The 21,550-nt window shown below is 39.8% G+C and overlaps 2 protein-coding genes across 11 annotated transcripts in view; one reads left to right on the forward strand and one right to left on the reverse strand.

Moving 5' to 3' along the window:
* The window catches only part of RAB18 (RAB18, member RAS oncogene family), a 539,744-nt gene that overhangs the window by 50,388 nt on the left and 467,806 nt on the right, over positions 1–21,550 (forward strand). The window lies entirely within an intron of this gene.
* ANKRD26 (ankyrin repeat domain containing 26) overlaps positions 13,131–21,550 on the reverse strand; it is a 94,660-nt gene continuing 86,240 nt past the window's right edge. For 9 of the 10 annotated variants that reach the window (XM_050804473.1, XM_050804482.1, XM_050804481.1 and 6 more), the window contains 3 exons: positions 21,263–21,491; positions 14,521–14,566; positions 13,131–13,345 (listed from right to left, as the gene is read on the reverse strand). In XM_050804473.1, coding sequence (XP_050660430.1) covers positions 13,212–13,345; positions 14,521–14,566; positions 21,263–21,491 — 409 coding nt within the window. In that variant the 3' untranslated portion in view covers positions 13,131–13,211. Of the gene's footprint in view, positions 13,346–14,520; positions 14,567–21,262; positions 21,492–21,550 lie in introns of those variants that run through there. The other variant, XM_050804479.1, reaches the window with a different exon arrangement.

Genomic DNA, 21,550 nt, shown 5'->3' on the forward strand with positions numbered 1-21,550 from the left:
TTTGTTGTTGAAAGAAGTGTGTCGTTGATGCCTCAGTGTATTATTATAGAGTCAAACTCCCAGTGAGGAAGCAGCATGAGCTGGAATTCATGCCCTATTCTTTTTTTTTTGCTAAATATTTTAGAAAATTAGAATTCTCTTAATGCTGTAAAGGGATCTTAACATGACGGGGATATATGTGTACTCTCCAAGACAATGTACATTTTCTCTTAGTTTAGTGCAAAAATAGTACTTAAGGAACTTCTGTGGAATAATAGCAATTCTAAGTAACAACTAGAGTTGATTTTTCATAAGACAAAATGTATGAACTTTTATTGGTGTTTGTTCAATTTGAGACAATCTAGCTCCGTCACCCAGGCTGGAGTGTATGCAGTGTCGTGATCTCGGTTCACTGCATCCTCCACATTCAGTTTCAAGTCATTCTCCTGCTTCAACCTCCCAAGTAGGTGAGAGTACAGGCAGATGCCACCATGCCCAGCTAATTTTTGTAATTTTAGTAGAGACAAGGTTTCACAATGTTGGCCAGGCTGGTCTCCAACTCCTGACCTCCAGTGATCTGCCTGCCTCTGCTTCCCAAAGTATAAACATTTTTAAACATTTAACATTGACCTTTCCATTTAGAAATGCAGAAATTCATCAGGGTCCTGAGTAATTATAATCTATATTTATCTGCCCACAATGTTTACCATATGCATCTTCTCCAGCAAGTTATTCAGCATCCTTTCCAGAAGCATTCAACAGCCAGGAAAGCAGGCTACACCTCACCTACTCCTTCTTGGGCTAAAGATCTCAGACTTCATTTTGGAAAAATAATTAAAGACTCTTCTATCCTTACACACAACATAGAATAATCTGTTTACAAAATTATTTTTGATCATCCACATTTTGATGCCAACCCCACATTTGGCAATAATGATTATATATGCAAATATTTTAGCCAATTAAATTGGAACCTATTCTTTCAAACATCTTTATAATCATTTTTGTTCTACTTAGTAACTTTAATGGAATAATTAGGTGTTTTTGATAAACCACATGAGTTATTCTCAATGACTACAAGATCTTATGACAGTTGTAATCAAAGGCATGGTGGCTCATGCCTGTAATCCCAGCACTTTGGGAGGATGAGGCGGGCGGATCACCTGAGGTCAGGAGTTCAAGACTAGCCTGGTCAACATGATGAAACCCTTTCTATACTAAAAACACCAAAAAAAAAAAATTATTAGGGCATCATTGTGGGCACCTGTAATTCCAGCTACTTGGGAGGCTGAGGCAGGAGAGTCACTTGAACCTGGGAGACGCAGGTTGCAATGAGCTGAGATCACACCATTGCACTCCAGCCTGGGCAACAAGAGCAAAACTCCACCTGAAAAAAATGGATTATTAAATATTGCTCTAGTATTTACTGTAAATTCAGCACTTTGGGGCATATCAGTGGGTATTTAGTTTTATTATGCTCCTAGAGTTTTTTTTCTATGATAGAATTTTAAAACATTAACTAAGGTAGACAAAATTTTAATAGTTTAATGAACCTAATTTACCATTTAATCAGCTTACTAATGATTAATACATTGCCAATTTTGCTTCACCTACGCCTCCACACACTTCCCCCATATTATTATTGCCTTAATTGAGGTATAATATATATGTCCCTCATTTTTTTGGAAAATAAAAACATCGTTTCATTTCCTCTACAAATATTTCTGCATGCATCTCTAAATGTTAATGACTTAAAACACAAACAGTCCGTGACATCATATGACCCTGAGACAAATCAGCAGTAACTCTTAATGTATCATTAAGTATTCAGCCAGTTTTCAAGGTTTTCCTACTGTCTTATACATTATTATCATCATCATTATCTTATAGTTACATTGATTAATTTATTCATTTAGTTTTGACCATTGTCTCACTCTGTTGCCCAGGCTGTAGTGCAGTGGTGCAATTTCTGCCTTCTGGGTTCAAGCAATTCTCTGCCTCAGCCTTCCAAGTAGCTGGGACCACAGGCACCCACCACCATCCCTGGCTAATTTTTGTATTTTTAGTAGAGATAGGCTTTCACCATCTTGGCCAGGCTGGTCTTGAACTCCTGACCTTGTGATCCACCTGCCTCGACCTCCCAAGTGCTGGGATTACAGGTGTGAGCCACCGTGCCCAGCCTCATGGTTATATTAATTGGGATCTGAATAAGGAGTATACATTAAAATTAGATAAGACGTCTTCAGTTTCCTTTGATATCTTTGAGTATATCACCTACATGTGTCCCTACATTTTTATTCACTTGCACTCTATTGGTTCCTTTAGTTTTGACTGAAGAAACCAGATTATTTATCCTGTGTTATTTCAACATTCTGCATTTTTCTGATTGCATTCCGTGGTATTATTTATTGAACCTGGGATATAGTTTGGATGTCTCCTCCAAATCTCATTGATATGGTTTGGCTCTATGTTCCCACCCAGATCTCATCTTGAATTATGACTCCCATGTGTGGATGCAGGGACTTGGTGGGAGGTGGTTGGATCATGGGGGCAGTTACCCCATGCTGTATTTGTGATAGTGAGGGAGTTCTCATGACATGTGGTAGTTTAATAAGTGTCTGGCATTTCCTCTTTGCTCTCTCTCTCCTGCTGCCATGTAAGATGTGCCTTGCTTCTCCTTCACCCTCTGTGATGATTGTAAGTTTCCTGAGGCCTCTGCAGCCATGCATAACTGTGAGTCAATTAAAACTTCCTTTATAAATTACCCAGTCTCAGGTAGTTTCTTTATAGCAGTATGAAAACGTACTCATATACTCATGTTGAGATATAATCGTCTGTGTTGGAGGTGGGGCCTTGTGGGAGGTGTTTGGGTCATGGGGACAGATTCCTCATAATCTGGTGCTGTCCCACTGATAGTGAGTTCTCAGGAGATCTGTTGTTTAAAAGTGTGTGGCACCTCCCCTGCTTGCTCTCTTGCTCCCAGTCTCTCCCTGTGAGAAGCCTGCTCCCACTTTGCCTTCTGCCATGAATGGAAGCCTCCTGAGGCCTCCTCAAAAGGTGAGCAGTTGCCAGCACCATGCTTCCTGTAAAGCCTGCAGACCTGTGAGCCAGTGAAACCTTTTTTCTTTATAAATTACCAATGGGGATGGTGCTAAACCATTCACTAGAAATCTGACCCTATGATCCAATCACCTCCCACCAGGTTCCACCTCCAACACTGGGGATTGCATTTCAATATGAGATTTGGGGCAGGACACACATCCAAACTATACCAGTCAGTAAGACAATAAACACTTATGTGTCTATGACATCATAGGCACTATCCTGGGAAAAACTCTCTCCAGGTGAAGGCAAACAACTATTGGCTGTGTCGATCTACAGGAATTCTAGAGAAGGCACTGTAGATGCACAATTGAGAAATATTAACTGGGAGCAGGTACAGCTGATAGAAGGGCATGTGAGTGTCTAAATTTATGCTATTGTTTACTGCTCTCAAATTCTGTACAAATCTCCACCCTCAGCCCAGGCATGGTGGCTCATGACTAATCCCAGCAGTTTGGGAGGTCAAGAAGAGAGAATATCTTGAGATCAGGAGTTTGAAACTAGCCTGGGAAATATAGTGAGATGTGAGACCTCATTAAAAAAACAAAAACAAACAAACAAACAAACAAAACAACCTGGGCACAGTGGCTCATGCCTGTAATCCCAGCACTTCGGAAGGTCAAGGCGGGCGGATCACAAGGCCGGGAGATCAAGACCATCCTGGCCAACATGGTGAAACCCCATCTCTACTAAAAATACAAAAATTAGCTGGGCATGGTGGCTCATGCCTGTAATCCCAGCTACTGGGGAGGCTGAGGCAGGAGAATCACTTGAACCAGGGAGTCAGAGGTTGCAGTGAGCCAGATCGTGCCACTGCATTCCAGCCTGGCAACAGAGCAAGACTCAGTCTCAAGAAAAAAAGTCTTCATTCTCTACCATTTGGTAGAGAATACAGGGGTGTTGTAGGGGTTGGTACAGGAAATAATGAATCCCTTTTTTAGATAATCTTGTATGATAGGGACAATTCCATCTATGTCTTACTATCAAGAAGGATACTATACAAAGTTGGGGAGCAGTATCTTTAGGAATATTTTTCCTGTGTCTGTATTTGACTGGGACCATAAGTGGGAGAGGATGGCCTTAACCAAATGCTCCACTTCTGGGGTAATTTGAAAACTGGGGAGGCTAAAAGGAGTTTTACAGTTCTCTGCCTTTTATTACACTTTTCTCTCTTCTCTGCTAAGATTTCCCTTTCCGTCTTTAGTTCATTTCCCAGACACAAGATGATGTTTTACCATTACTAGTACTAAATTATGGTACATTGTCAGGATGTTTCTCTAATTTGTTTTGTTTGTTTTGGGTTGTTTTTGTTTTGTCTCCTGGCTCATATTCCAAAAAAATTTCACCTTTTGATAAAAAAAAAATATATATATATATATATGGTCATTATGAATGTTGAGGAGATCATGGCCCAAAAGATTGAAAGGGATCTCAGGGCATATTAGGAACACATGGGACAGACTGAGTGGGTCATATTTAGGGCCCTCAGTTGGTGGGGTACCAAACCTGACAAAACTGTAAGGTTAGAGGTTTTGATTTAAAACATGAGGTAGTTTTTCTAGATACACCCACGAAGATAATCCTTTCATTACTCCGAGGAATGAGGTTTCTAAACAAGGTGGGATTTATAACAGATATGGGTGTTCCTGTGTCAAATAAGGATGGTTGATGATTAATCTCTCCTAATTGTTTGTCAAGGTAGAATACTGGGAGAGGTGAAACACTTTAACTTCCTCAGAGCACCCCTGGTCTTCCTGAGTTGTATCCTCCTGCTGTGGCTTCCATTTCAGCCTAAAGCAGTCCCTTTTCAAGTGTCCCAGTCTTTTACATTAGTAACAGGCTGAGGGAAGAGTCCTCACACTGGGGCGGTTTAACATTTTTCTGTGACTGAGAGGTTTGAGAAGTTAATTGTGTTGGGAGAAGAGCTGAGTGTTGGGAAAGAAGCTGAGACAGGGCTTGGAACATGTCCAGGGTCCAGGGTCTAACACCCCTCGTGGCCTTTGGAATGTGTCTGGACTTGCTGGCTCCTTGCTTCTGGCACTCCCATTGTCTCAAGTAGCGGTATGTTTCAGAAAAAAATGCTAAACCGCCACAGCTGTGGCTCATTCGCTTGATGCACTGCTTCCTTTCAACCCCATCCTTACCACCTGTTTCTTTGTTTGATCACCAATAAATAGCATGGTCTCCCAGATCTTGGGGCCTTCGCAGCATCCATACTAGCGTTGGCCCCCTGGTCCCACTTTCTCTCTTGTCTTTTCTCATTCCTTTGACTCTACTGGACTTCGTAGTCCCCATGGCCTGGTGTTGGGTCTGATCACCCCAACAAATTGCTTTAACTGTAGATGCATAACTTGGGCAGTCTATAGCACAGGATAACTTCTCAGCTAAGGTAACCAGTTTGTTAGTCCCAGCCATAACCCAATTTACAAGGGTGGCTAAATCATCATCTGGTCTGTTTTAAAAGTTTGCATTTAATAACGTATCATTTTTAGTGTTTTCAAAGCAATCAGCTGACATCTTGCAATACTGTTGCAAGTTTTACTAAAACATGTAAAATGATCTGATTCTTTTGGGTTCTGGTGGCACTGCTAGATTTTATTCAATCCACAACCCTTTGGAACACTGAGGGAATGATATTTAGCAGAGCAGGCGCTCACTCCCAGACATCTTTGGGCCTGTCTTCTGGACTTGTGGGGGTTGATTGTTGTCATTCTATTGGGCCTTTGAGGATCAAGTCTGCTAAAGGGTCTTATCTCTATGTTTTTTCTAGCCATTCCTTAGCTTTAGCATCTGAAACAAGCATGTGTACCAGTTGGTAAAGGTCTGAATGACCTGGGTCATAGTTCTGATAATGAGCTCAAATTCATGGGCAAACCCAGTTGGATTTTTTTTTTTTTTTTTTTTTTTTTTGAGACGGAGTCTCGCTCTGTAGCCCAGGCTGGAGTGCAGTGGCCAGATCTCAGCTCACTGCAAGCTCCGCCTCCCGGGTTCACGCCATTCTCCGGCCTCAGCCTCCCGAGTAGCTGGGACTACAGGCGCTGCCACCTCGCCCGGCTATTTTTTTTTGTATTTCTTAGTAGAGACGGGGTTTCACCATGTTAGCCAGGATGGTCTCGATCTCCTGACCTCGTGATCCGCCCATCTCGGCCTCCCAAAATGCTGGGATTACAGGCTTGAGCCACCATGCCCGGCCCCCAATTGGATCTTTATGGAGGTCAGGAAATTCTATAACTGTGCCTCGTAGAGCCTCTGACCAGAATTGATAGGCAAATGCTGTGGTTCCTCTATCTGTTATTGGTTGTTTTCAAAACAGGGCAATCATGAGAGATGTCCCTATAGGGTCCCCCTTTTCCCATCTTCCAGATGAGAGGGTGACACTGGGGCTGTCAGAGAATCAGCAGGAGGTAGAGTCTTGGAAGTTAGACCCCCTGCTGCCTTCTGTTGAGTGAGTAGCAGTCAAGGAGGGGAAGATGGTAGACTGGAGCATGCATGAGGAGGGAACAGATCTGGTTCAGGAAGCTCAAAGAGGTTGGGGTAAAGTAGGGGTATACTTGGAGGTGGGGAAGGCACCAAGAGGGAAGTAAATGATTCTGAAGATTTCTTTGAGATAAAGCACTAGAGGGTTCTCAGCATCTCTAAGTTGCTTCTTGGTCTTCTGTAAGGAGATGAGGCAATCTTCCCCCATTTTGCTCCTCTCCAGATATCACTGAAAGCAGCTCTCCCATTCTGGCTGTTTAGTTTTTGTGCGTGCCTTTTCTATTCTAGTTCACAGATGCACTAATTTGGGCATCTCAAAGATCCCCATCTCGGCAATTGTAACTTAAGAGTCTGCTTTGGTTATAGTTGTCCATTTGACCAAATATTTGCATGACAATTCGCCAAAAGCATTTTGCAAATACCCAGCCAGAGTTTCTAAGGTTGTAACTTTTTGTTGCACAGCTGCTGGGATTTTAGCCAATGTAGAGGCCTAATTTTCCATAGTTTAGAGTTCTCCTTCAGATATTATTAAGTCGGTGAATGTGTCAGACTCAAAGTGTGCTGCCTGCGGACCTAGCTTTCCAGGGCAATTACTCTCTGAACTGGTTTGGTCCACCTGTGTCACAACTACCTGGCACAATGTGTCAGGGGCTTAAGATGTGGGAGGGGTCAACTCCTTATATGCACCTGCCAGGTGAGAATAGGCCCTAATTATGTTCTCCTGAGGGAGAAACCTCCTTGGAGCCACTGCCGCTCTTAGGAGGCATTCCTCCCAGACACCCTCACATGATTCTCAGTCACCTGAGAATGCCCTGAAAGGCTGAGAAAAGCATGGTGCTCTTTTTTCCTTTGGAGTGAAAATTCCACGCTCATAGGCTAGAGGGGTTTAGAATTCATCAAATCTGACAGGTTTGAGACCAAAACATACCAAAACCACCACCACCACCACCACCAAAATCCCAAAATCCCAAACAAAAACAGCTAAGCAAAACAATGATCACACAAATTACACAATTTCTGAGAACTCCAATTGTAAGTTGAAATTAAGACCAGCTGGTTGCTAAAACTTTCAGTCATTATAATTTGCAAGACAAACTCCCAACTCAGCTCCTTACCTAGCAATGGGGCCCAGATTGAAGACCACGCTCCACCCACACAGAAGCAGACAAGCTCAGCTTCCTTGATGGAAACCAGCTGAAACTCCAAGGAAAAAAGTTTACAGCAAAATAAACCTCAGATCTTACAACTGCCTTGTGAGAACCTGGGCAGAGGACCCAGATAGACCATGCCTGAACTCTTGACCCACCCAAACCGTGAGATAATAAGTGTGTGTGATTTTAAGATGCTAAGTTTGTGATGGCCTATTATGCAGCAATAGGAAACCTATACAATAATGAAGAATATTCATTATAAAAACAAAAGCCTGCCATCTACATACTTATTGAAAAATATTGCTTCCCCTTTGTAATTTCAACAAAATATGGATGCCTACTGTTTCAACCCTTTTATTCAACATCATTCTTGTAGTAGGAAAGAAAAACAAAAACTCCAGGAATTGGAAAGGATACAATACTGTCACTATTACAGATATTTTTGTGTGTATACGGGAAATCCAAGATTCTACAGATAAAATACTCAAATAGAAAATATGAATTTATCAAGATAGCTGAATCCAAGTTTAAAACATAAAATACTGATTTTACTTCTATAAGAAACAGGAAATAAAATGTAAGAATAGAATCAAAAGTATCAAATAACTGGGAATAAATCTAAAAATGTATATATGCAATATCTCTGTAAGTTAACAAGACAGAATAGGCCGGGCGCAGTGGCTCATGCCTGTAATCCCAGCACTCTTGGAGGCCGAGGCGGGTGGATCATGAGGTCAGCAGATGGAGACCATCCTGGCTAACATGGTGATACCTCGTCTCTACTAAAAATACAAAAACAAAATTAGCCGGGCATGGTGGCAGGCACCTGTAGTCCCAGATACTCGGGAGGCTGAGGCGGGAGAATGGCGTGAACCCAGGAGGCAGAGCTTGCAGTGAGCCGAGATTGCGCCACTGCACTCCAGCCTGGGCAAAAGAGTAAGGCTCCGTCTCAAAAAAAAAAAAAAAAAAAAAAAAAAAAAAAATAAAGACAGAATAACTCAATATTCTAAATGTCTTTTGTCCCCAAATTATAGACTCAATGCAATTCCAATACAAAATGCTTGCTTTGTAGAGCTCGGCATGTTGATTATAAATGGTATGTGGAGTCCTATTCTCCTTTTTCTTCCTGAACATTTCAGTTCAAAAGTATAGGGACTAAGTCTGGAAACAAAAACACAGTTGTGGTGGCCCAGAGTGAGGGGCTGGAGTCTGGATAAAATGAGAACGGCCTAAGTGTGGGAGTGAAGCAGCATTACTGTTGGAGTAATATCTGAGGTTCATTGTCTCATGCCAGGGAAATCAAGGATGTGGACACACAGGGGTGAGGTTAAGAGCAGAGGTTTGATAGGTGAGAGAAAGAGAAAAGCTCTCCCCTGCAGAGAGAGGGTCCCGGGCGGGTATTCCAGTCTGTGGCAAAATGCACACGGTTTTATAGATGAGCTTAAGGCAGTGGTGTCTGATTTACACAGGGCACAAAAGATTGATCAGACCAGGTGTGCCGTTTGCATAAGGTGCAAAAAACTGGTTAGGGCTAGGTGTGCCATTTGCATAGTGCATGAAAATCTGGCCGCCCCCACCCTAATCTTTTATTATGCAGATGAGTTCTCTGCCTGGCCAGCACCATGTTGCCTGTTCCTTTACTGTACAAAGAAAAGGGAAGATGGAGCCTCCATACTGAAAGTACGTCGCCCTCAGGTAGCCCTTTTCTATTGGCACAATTGCCAGCATTCACCCATGCAAGCTTCCAGCTTGCTTATCTATGTCAGCAGCTCGATTTTTCAGGCTGCTCCTTGTTAGAAATGATTTGGGACCTGCTTTTTGTTAAAAGAGAAATTCTGCCAAGGACTCTTTTACCCTTGCTATCTGCCTAAATAATTTCTATCTCCTATGTCAGGAGTGTCACCCTCTACAGGGTTGGAGGTCAAGTAAGGGCACTCCTGAAAGGTAGATGGAATAGAATGAGGTATCAAAGACAGAGTCAGGAGGCAACCACATGGGGGAAGGGATAGTCCCACATGGGTTTACAGCATTTGATTTGGAAGCATCTACATAAGAGGGTGGCCTGGCACAGGGTGTCTGGGAAAGGATGGAGTGAAGACAGCATCAGCTTGGGAGGAAAAGCGGTGGAGGCAACCTGATGAAGGGTGCTGGAGTCCAAGGGGGACTGGGGAGCACAGTTGCTTAGGGGCTGGGACACAAGAGATTGGTTACACACACGGGGATTGAACAAATCAGTAAATATAGCAGATTCTTGAACAACATCATTTCATTGTCACACTGATGAGAAAAAGAATTCCCAACTGGGCTCCCATCTATGTGGAGGTTGCACATTCTCCCCTTGTCTGTGTGGGTTTCCTCCAGGTATTCTGGTTTCCTCCTACATCCCAAAGCTGGGCATGTTAGGTCATGTGATGTGCTGATGTCATGACATGGTCCCAGTTAGAGTGAGGGCGGGTGTATGTGAGTGGCCCTGCAATGGGATGTGTCCTGTCCAGAGCTGGTTCCCACCCTGCACCCCTAAGTGCAGGAGAGGCTCCGACAATGTGTGACCCTGAACTGGAATAAGCAGGTTAAGAAGAACAAATGAATGCAAATTACTATAAAATAAAATGTTGTAGGGTCTATGGTCATAATACAAATGCTGCGGTACACAATTATGTGGTATGAAAGTGCTCCATGAGCCTGCCGTACTTGTGACTATTTTTGGACACAAAAATAGTGTTCAGATAGCTGCATGAGGGCAGCAGGTGCTCCTGACAATTTTTTCACTTTGCATCATTTATTCCTTGATTTAACACAGCACCACCACTACAACCACTATCACTCACTGATGCACCCAAAATTGGGTAGTATCTTAATTTTTTAAATTAATCTTTCCTAAATATACGTAGAGCTCACATTTACTTCAATGTTTAGTATTCATGTTTCGGGGTCTTCACTTACAAGTTTAGTGATGTTTTTGTGACCAACGATATGTCAACGATATGTATGTTTTATTTGTATCATTTAGCCTATGGCAAAATTGGTTCTGTTATATGTCATTTCACTTAAAGTCAGATTCCAAAGCCTATCGACAGCATGAAGTAAGTACTTAATATATATTCAGGATGAAGGGAGCCAGGTTACTGTCAGAAAAGGAAGTTAAACATACAGTTGACCCTTGAAGTGTCCAAAGAATAAGGGGGACAGGTTCAGAAGGACACAAAGTCGGCTTGAAATGGCTACTGTTGGCCAAATCCAGGGGCATCTGAACACCAAATTAGTAAGATTTCCCCTCTCCCCCTATTTGTTCACTGGTTTTGTTGTATTTATCAATATAGAAGGGATAAAGGAATAAGAACATCATCATTTGGTAACCATCATAATAACTGATTCAAGCACAAATCACCAATGAAAGGCTTGATCTCATGGCTGAAGTTCTGAGTAGTAGCCAGATATTTACAAAACCTCAAAGTATCTTTATACAAGATACTTATTAAATACAAAGTATATAGTAGCTTTACCATGGACAAACATGGCAGGATGTGGACTTCGATTATCTGAACAAACCAAATAATCAAAGTCAACATTGGCCAGTAATGGAAGCAAGTTGACAGCAGATGCCTCCAGATGCTGCACTGCAGAGAACTCAGCCTGCGTGAAAGCCCTGCCCAAATGGCACAACCTGAAGCTAATCATGAGAAAACATCGTACAAACCAAAATGGAGAGAAAGCCTACAAAACAGCTGACCTATACTCTCCAAAAACATAAATTTGATTGTCATGCAACTGTCCCAGATTAAAGGAGACTACAGAAACGGGACAATTGGACCAACACAGCACACTTGGTGAAAATCCCCCATCTTGAATTTTCCTCGGCTATCAAGGATATTTTGGAGACAACTGGCAAAATCTGCATGAGGTCTATAGATTAGATATTAACATTGAGCCAATGTTAATATCCTGATTTTGACCATTAAACTACACTTATGTAAGGTAATTCCTTGTGTTTAGGAAATATGCATTATTTAGAAATAAAGAGGCGTCATGTCTGCAACCTACAAACAGTTCAGAAAAAATATCTGTCATAAGCACCTATATTCATATTTAGAGAGAGAGGAGGAAAAGGGGGAGAAAGGATGAAGTAAATGTAGTAAAATGTTAACATTTAGGGAATAATATCCAAAAATTATTTGTACTACCTCTTACAATTTTTCTGTAAGTCTGAAATTGTCAAAATAGAGTATTTCTTAAAAGAAAAACAAATTTTAATAATGATATTAATGAATGATAACCCATTGAATAAAATAAACCATGAACCCATATTGATAGAAGTAAATGAATAAATTGAGGGTTTGATGAGGAACAGAGATATGTACATAGTCTCAAATTACCTCCCCATAAAATACTAATTAACCACAAGGTGAAAAAATAACATTACAGAGGAGAAATTCAGCAGATACCACTGTTAGTGATCAATGCTAACATTGCCAGTAACAGGGCAAATCAAAACTGTAGGGTCACAGGTAAGATGCAATGAGAAGATCACTGGGTCACTTCTGTGATACTCCTGCCAAAAAATCATGTAATCTAAATCTAATCACCATGAAACCCAATTGAGGGACATTCTATATTACTGGACTTTACTCTTCAAAATACTCAAGGTCATGAAGGTCAAGGAAAGACTGAGGAACTGTTCCAGACTGAAAGAATCTAAGAGATACAACAACTAAATACAAGCCGTGGATTGGAATGGGATCCTTTTGTTATAAAGGACATTACAGAGAAGTAACAAACTAGAATGTATTAATGTTGACTTTCTGATTGCAATGTTTGCACTGTAGTTACATAGAATGTCCTGACTTGTAGGAATGCCCACTAAAGTAATCAGGGGTGATGGCATAATGTCAGTAATTTACTCTCAAATGGTTCAGAGGGGAAAGTCTTTGTATTAAAATTTGGAAATTTTCTCTAAATTGAAGACTATTTCCAAAAGGTTAATTAGAAATAAATAAACAAACAGAAAAGGTGAATTAGGCAAATCTTATTTCTCCCTGAGAAGAGCTATATAAATCAGTGCTTAAAATTGTGTATATTTGATGGCACTGTAACGATTGTTAATACATCCAAACATGAACAATGACCATAGTTCCTGCACAACAAAATGACATCTAAGTCCAACTCTACCACTACATATAGTGATAAAAATTACAAAATACAAATAAGTCATCAATTAACTGCACTAAAGTATTAATGACAACTTCGTGGTTTGGCTGTTTAAACAGCTGACATTTGGGCACTTTGAGTATGTAAAACTCAATATTCCTGGTTTTCACTGGCAAAATCCACTTAAAAGTTAAAGAAGCCAAGTAACATTGTTTAAAATACTATACAAATTTTGATCTGACACATATGATACAAAAATATTTTCCTTTAATAAAGATTTTTACATGTCATATATTAATATTTAATGAGAAACAATTAAAATGTCACATAAACAGCCCAGTAATAAAATTTTATCTTTCAGATCATATAATTTTTCTTTAAAACCTGTACATATTCTCTGGATGCTTTCCAAACCAGATCTTGATTTAGATTTGACTCATCAGTAGATCCTAGAGGAGAAGCTATTGATACAGATTCCAATTCAGCAGCAGCTAAAATGAAAAAGAAAGAATTATATTCTTTACCTAAAAGATTTCAAAGTTAACTAAGTGAAAGTCAGTAAAAGAGTTGAGAATTTTGTCAGTTTTAATAAAGAAATATATCTATGCACAACTATTATACAAGATTACTATTAAATATAATTTGCCTGTGGTTGCACATTGAATTAATTTATCCTTGTGGTTAAATATCAGAGCTTCTCTTCATTCATTTATTCAACAACCATGAGCAAAGTAAGCACTGGAATTACAAGATGAAGATATGATCCATCTCTAACAAACATATGCTATAATCTGAAAAAACAGACAAACATACAATTTCCATACAGAGTCACAGATACCATGAGAGGTATAAGACAGGACACTACTGGAACACACAGAACGGACACCTATCCCAGGTCTGAGTCAATAACGTAGGCTTTTTGATGGAGGCAATGTGCAGACTGATACCTGAAGGACAAGGAAAACATGCCAGACAGAAGGAAGACGCAAATGCCAAGAGCTGGAGCTAAGGAAGCTCCCTGTGGAATTCCACGTGGTCTAGGGTGGCTGGATGCCAGAGCAAAGGGGCCCGGATAACAGTAAGGGGTGAGAAATAAGGCTGAATGACATGACAAGGACCACATTGATGTGGGTGTTTTTATTCCATGCTAAGGAACTTGGAGCTTCTCCTGAGGGCAAAGGGAAACCAATGACAAAGTAAATGACTGGAGATTTAAAATGTCACCTGTCAAGCGACTGCTTATGAACTGTAATTCCAGACTAGGTATTACTAGGTAAGTCTGGGGTCTTTGGGCCTTAAACCACCACCATACCCCTGAGAAGTTGATGATGCCTTTGTTTTCTAAGAATAATTTCTGCATGCTGGCTACAGTTCTATGGGAATGGCAGAAGTGAAGAAAGTGTAGAGCCGAAAAAAAAAGAGCTGCAAAGACTTCTTGAGATTTTTTTAAAGCTATGGAACATGATGAATTAATGAGACAAAGGAAGTATACTCTCCACTATGAATATTTATGTTTTCACATCTTTCATTAGATGTGTGTAAGAAAGAACATTTAATGTAGTATCTATTAGCCAAACAATGGAAAGGGATCCCACTCACCATTTACAGTTTATTTCAGAAATCAATTAATCAATCTAAATTTAATTCATGAAGTTTGGCAACATACCTTCTTCGAGTTCTCTAGTTATATTTTTTTCTAACTCCTGCTGCATCTGAAATAAGTCAAATGTTATTTATACTGTTTAAGTTACACAAGAGACATTATCATGGGAATGATATATCACTTACAAAACGTGGCCTGTAATACTCTTAAAGACTACACTTGATTGCTTAAATATAAAAATAATCACATAAATAAAATTCCTACTTGTTTTAAGTTTAGATTTTAAAAATGTGTAATGTTGTTTAATCTGATAAAAAGTACAATTAATATTGGTCTATTGCATATACATAATGCCAGAAAGGTGATATTTTCTCTTTTTAGTACAAGGTTAAACAACTGAAGTCATAGTTTGCAATGAATGCATTACTTTGAAATTCTTAGCAAAACTCTGACCTTTATAAAGATTAATCAGTTTTTTCACTTTAATGGATTTTTCCTTAAAATAAACTTTCTGGTGGGGCACAGTGGCTCAAATCTATAATCCTAGCACTTTGGGAGGCCAAGGCAGGCAGATTGTCTGAGCTCAGAAGTTCGAGACTAGCCTGGGCAACATAGTGAAATTCTATCTCTACTAAAATACAAAACAAATTAGCCAGGTATGGTGCCGTGCACCTGTAGTCCCAGCTACTCAGGAGGCTGAGGCAGGAGAATTGCTTGAACCCAGGAGGTGGAGGTTGCAGTGAGCCGAGATTGCACCACTGCACTCCAGCCTGGGCAACAGAGCGGGACTCCATCTCAAAAACAAAAACAAAAACAAAAACAAATAAAACACTTTCTATTGTCTACTTTTAGAAAATTAAAATTTTAAAGTATGTTCTATGCTATTTTTTGGTACAAAATCATCAATATATACATGAAGAAAGTGATACTATCATAATGTCATGTGAAAATTCTACTGGCAAAAAAGTAAGTGAAAATAAGTATTATCCTACCTATATATTATAAGTAACATTTCTTTATTCATGTAAACACAAAGATTTCAGAAAATTTGCTCAAAAAGTGATAAATATAAGTTAAAGCTAGTTTTCCAGTTTAGTTTCTTTGATTCACAACTTGGTAGAATTATAAACAAAAACAATATGTATAGCTCTTTAATTGTAATTTTGATTTCAAAAATTAGTACCAATTTTTTAAACATCTAATTTTATTTATATACTTAACTATGAAATGTGTGGGAATATTTCAAACTATATTGCAAGTGGCCCATTTAGAGTGCTCTTATTTAAATCTTTTTTATAAAAGGTATTCTCTCTCTAAATACCCAGAACGCGGTCTGAAACAGCACACTATATAGTGAGCATAACAGGCACTTTGTGGTGATAATGATAATATGATATCCAATGCTTTTAAAAATGTTAGGCATGAAGATAAAATTTTTTGACTAACAGGTTTCCCAATTTTTTGTAAGACTGTTTTCCATATACTTCTGACAGTAACATTACAGACAGGCCTTATAAACTGAATAATGTGACAACAGCATTAGCAGACAGGTCCTGTAAAAGTAATAACTCAATACCAAATAAAAGGAGAAGCCTTTATTGAACAAATCTTATATTGCTATTCATTAATAAACATGACATAAATATACATTTTTACATGACTTATATTAAGGAACTACTAATGTAATGTAGTTTCTCGCTTCTCCTAAATATTTATTTCCTACGTGTAATAAATTTTATTTCTTTATACCCTATTTACAAATACTTTCACAATATGTATATTTTGCTTAGATAAAAATGAAATACTCTTAGCAAATTGCTTACTCTAATACTGAAGAAATCTTAACTGTCTAGACTGAGAATACTTCTTGTGTAACAAATTTAAGTAGAGGTTATTTTTCCCCCCTCACTCTGTTGCCCAGGCTGGAGTGCATTGCCGCAATCTCAGCTCACTGAAACCTCCGCCTCCCAGGTCGAGCAATTCTCCTGCCTCAGCTTCCTGAGTAGCTGGGACTACAGGCATGCACTACCACGCCCAGCTAATTTTTGTATTTTTTTGTAGAGACGAGGTTTCACCATATTGGACAGGCTGGTCTTGAACTCCTGACCTCGTGATCCACCCACCTGGGCCTTCCAAAGTGCTGGGATTACAGGCATGGGCCACCACGCCGAGTGTGGTGAGTGTTTTACCACATAAATGACAACTGAGGGCAACTACTTTTGAGAAAAGGACACCAGGTCAGACATAAAGGCTCAAAGGGAAAAGTGGCAGACCCAGAACCCAGGAGGGAGCGGCTCTGGGAGGGACACTCGAAAGCTTAGGAAAAGGGTCATGTGTGTTGACAAGTCTGGTTTTGTCCTGGCTGATGGGAAACTGGGAAGGTTTTACCTATATTCAAAGTGAAAACTGGCAAATATTAAATGACTTTGAAAAAGTTCCTTTCGTTCCTACTTTATCATTAAATCACACATTTAAATCACACATTTTCCTCATATTTCCCTTAATACAAATTTAGAATTATTGTCTCCAGTTAAATAACTTAACACAGTGCCTGATACAGACTACGGAAGAAAAAAGGAGATAAAAATGTATTGGTGACATTAATAACTGTCCTATTGAGGTAGACAAGGTGCCATCAATGGTTTTTGAAATGGATAGAGCAATAGTTTAGGAGAAACTGAACACTGCTAGAGGAAATTAAAAAGCTTAATAAATTACTAATCTCTTATGCTAATAATTTAATGCATAATACAAAATCAAAAGCTATTATAGAGTAAAATAAATAAACTATGTTTTATAAAAATGCTCCTCCTGGCCGGGCGCGGTGGCTCACGCCTGTAATCCCAGCACTTTGGGAGGCTGAGACGGGTGGATCACGAGGTCAGGAGATCGAGACCAGCCTGGCTAACACGGTGAATCCCCGTCTCTACCAAAAAAATACAAAAAACTAGCCGGGCGAGGTGGCGGGCGCCTGTAGTTCCAGCTACTCGGGAAGCTGAGGCAGGAGAATGGCATAAACCCGGGAGGCGGAGCTTGCAGTGAGCTGAGATCCGGCCACTGCACTCCAGCCTGGGCGACAGAGCGAGACTCCATCTCAAAAAAAAAAAAAAAAAAAATGCTCCTCCTTTTTCTATGGACTTTCTGTTTATTTCCAGGTGAGGATTATGCTTCAGATGGTGGAGGTAGCTTGAAGTCCAACATTAATAAAGGGAGCACATCTGCAACTTCATGTATACTTTTTTAAGAATAGGATAAAATTATAGAAGAATAATGTACCAACAAATTTTGGCTAATTGGATTCTTTCATAACTGGTAGTTTTCAAACTGTCCCGCAGAAATCTAAGGATCTACAGAGGATATTGTAGGATTAAGGGATAAGGAAGTCACAACTTCAGAGCTCCTAACCCTCCTTTAGCCGGAGAGCTCTACTTCTATCTGTTTTATGGAATATAGTTTCATGCCATTTTTTAAAAGTTCTATTCTTTAAAAAAAAATTTTTAAGGTATGAAAGTCACACTTGACTTGATAGAATACTTCTTTTTAATCTCTTTTAAGTCTAGCATGGTTTGGCAAACCAGTGCCCCACAAAGAAACCATGTATACCAATGGAATATTTTTCAGCTTATCCAGAAATAGTACAAATAAACACCCCCTTGTCCCCCCAAAAAATCAAGAAAAAATATTTCCTCAAAAATCTTCCCTTACATTGTGTATTTATACACTCTTTCATCATCTTATAAAATGCTGTTACCTGAGTTTTCTGGTAGGAACTAATGAAAAAATTTTATATTTGCATCATGCTTAATAAGTTACAGAAGGTTTTTTGTTATTGTTTTGGTTTTTTTGAGACAGGGTCTCACTGTCATCCAGGATAAAGTACAGAAGCACGATCATAGCTCACTGCAGCTTTGACCTCCTGGGCTCAAGTGATTCTCCTGCCTCAGCCTCCCGAGAAGCTGGGACTACAAGCGTGCATCACCATGCCCAGCTAATTTTTTAAATTTTTTGCAGAAATGAAGTCTCACTATGTCTCACTATGTTTCCCAGGCTGGTCTTGAACTCCTGAGCTCAAGCGGTCTTCCTGCTTTGGCTTCCCAAAGTGTTGGGATTATAGGCATGAGCATCTGGCCTACAGAAGTATTTGACATTCATTTTCTTTTTGTACCCAGTAGGACAATTTCATGACCCTGAAGCACTTAGACCGTGATCATCTCATTGTCAAAAAAAAAAACAAGACAAAACTAAGCTAACAAAATGATGAAAAAAATATTAGCTGGCTAGGATCTTGTAATTTATATATTAAAACAATAATTTAATTTGTTTCTTGTTAGCCACTTGGCTGCAGTGCTGTCTAAAAAACCTCAGGCTTGCTCTTCTATGATTCATTAGGACATGAGGCCTGGTAAAGAAACCACATTGAGGTCTCATTTAACATGAGTCTACACTATTTTTCTCTGCATTAAGATCATGAAAATACCATTAAATCTTAAGCTAATGTGCACTGATTAAAATGAATATTTTAATGATATACAACAAGAACTAGTTATTTATTTATTTTTGTTCAAACAAATGTTTTATGCATCTTGTAATTTTTTTAAGAGACAGGGTCTTGCTATGTTGCCCAGGCTGGAGTGTGGCGGCTATAAAAACACACTATTAATCCCAGCACTTTGGGAGGCCGAGACGGGCGGATCACGAGGTCAGGAGATCGAGACCATCCTGGCTAACACGGTGAAACCCCGTCTCTGCTAAAAAATACAAAAAACTAGCCGGGCGAGGTGGTGGGCGTCTGAGGTGGTGGGAGGCTGAGGCAGGAGAATGGCGTGAACCCGGGAGGTGGAGCTTGCAGTGAGCTGAGATCTGGCCACTGCACTCCAGCCTGCAAGACTCCATCTCAAAAAAAAAAAAAAACAAAAAACAAAAAACACACACACTATTGCACACAGGTGCAATAAAAACACACTACGACCTCAAACTCTCGGGCTCAAGCAATCCTCCTGCCCCAGCCTCCCAAGTAGCTGGGACTACAGGTGTTCACCACTGCAACCAGCTTTTGTAATTTGTCCCCCTGGTCAAAAATGGTCAAAAGTTAGACAAGTATCTTAAACTGGATCAAGCATAGTTGAATTATTTTTTTTTTTCCCTACCAAGTCTACAATTGTTATAACTTGTAATTGTTGAATTCATTTTGAGATCCCCAGAAATGGAGTCATACTATGAGTGAAATCATAAGGTTGGATTGGAAGGTTCCTCTTCAATGGGTTTTCTATTGTCCTAGAAAAGCAAGACAAAACTAAGCTAACAAAATGATGAACATAATATTGGCTAGCTAGGATCTTGCAACTGTAAAGATGGGGACCCTGTGAGGCTTTACATGAAATTCTGGGTGGGAAGAAAATAATTCTGTTTGATCATACTTACTAAACACTCTTGATATCATTGCCATCTTAGTCATCAATCATTCAAATAATGGCACAAGTGCATTTTTAAAATTCACATATTTGCTTAACTATTTAAAAACTGCTGTGCAATTGCCCAGTAATAGACACATTTTACAAAAATTGGGAGAAAAATGCTGTAACAATAGCAACTAAGGATGTAATCCTATGTAACAAAATGACAAAACTTAAAAATACAAATTAATCAGTGTTAGAGGTTTAATTCACAAAAAGTATTTATCTTGGAGTTCTTTAAATAATAATTTCCATATGTGGTTAAGTGTCTGGATGCCAATCGTTCACTTATGATTAAGGGTGGAACACTTGAGATGGTGCCAGAAAACCATCAAAGTGCCATCAACCACAGCCAAACTCAAATCCATTAGAAAGAAAGCCAAAGTATCTCAACGTATACCTTTTACTATCAGGTAATAGGCAGTCATATTCCATTTCTAATAAATTCAGCTTTTAAAGAAATTTAAAATGTGACAATTTAGTTACATTTATTGAATAAAGTTAACAAATGGTATCTCTTGAAAGTGAGAGCTCTAGGGACTTAAAAAAAAAAAAAAAAACTGGCCGGGCGCGGTGGCTCAAGCCTGTAATCCCAGCACTTTGGGAGGCCGAGGCGGGCGGATCACAAGGTCAGGAGATCGAGACCATCCTGGCTAACACGGCGAAACCCCGTCTCTACTAAAAAAACACAAAAAATTAGCCGGGCGAGGTGGCGGCGCCTGTGGTCCCAGCTACTCGGGAGGCTGAGGCAGGAGAATGGCGGGAACCCGGGAGGCGGAGCTTGCAGTGAGCTGAGATCTGGCCACTGCACTCCAGCCTGGGCGACAGAGCGAGACTCCGTCTCAAAAAAAAAAAAAAAAAAAAAAAAAAAAAAAAAAACAAAAAAAATTTCCTCACTTTATTAGCACAGATAATTATGACCCTTACTTATCAAGCATAAGTCAATTAAACAACTCAGTATTTCACCAAATTAAAAATAAGAATTATACCAGAAATTTGAGGCTAGGCACAGTGGCTCACACCTGTAATCCCAGCACTTCGGAAGGTTGGGGCAGGCAGATCATTTGAGACCACAAGTTTGAGACCAGCCCGGCAATATGTGAAACCCAGTCTCTACTAAAAATATACAAATTAGCTGGGTGTGGTGGCACACACCTGTAGTCCCAGCTACCTGGGAGGCCGAGACACAAGAGGCGCTTGAACCTGGAGGCAGAGGTTGCAGTGAGCCAAGATGGCACCACTGCACTCCAGCCTGGACAACAGAGTAAAACCCTGTCTCAAAAACACAAACAAAAAAAGAATTCTTATATGAGAAATTTGAAACCTGAAGGAAAAAAGACAACATAACTAACCTTGCTCAAGTAGTTCTCCACGCTATTATTTGAAGTCCGTGGATTTGAGGAAGAGATCACTAAGTTTTCTCTTGGAATAAGTTTTCTGTTGTGATCTAAACTGTTATTAAGATTTCCAACACAAGGTGGCTCCATGACTGGCCTGGTAGTGAGAGTGGTGAACAAAGATCTGCTCTGCTGTTTTTCCACAAGAAGTTTGGTGCTGACCTCTGCTAGCCTCTCATTAGTTCTGTGAAGATTGCAGAAGACACATGCTTAATATTTTACTTTCCCCTAAATGATTCCTAG

Source organism: Macaca thibetana, chromosome 9 (assembly GCF_024542745.1).
Source record: "Macaca thibetana thibetana isolate TM-01 chromosome 9, ASM2454274v1, whole genome shotgun sequence".
In the NCBI taxonomy this organism is placed as follows: domain Eukaryota; kingdom Metazoa; phylum Chordata; class Mammalia; order Primates; family Cercopithecidae; genus Macaca; species Macaca thibetana.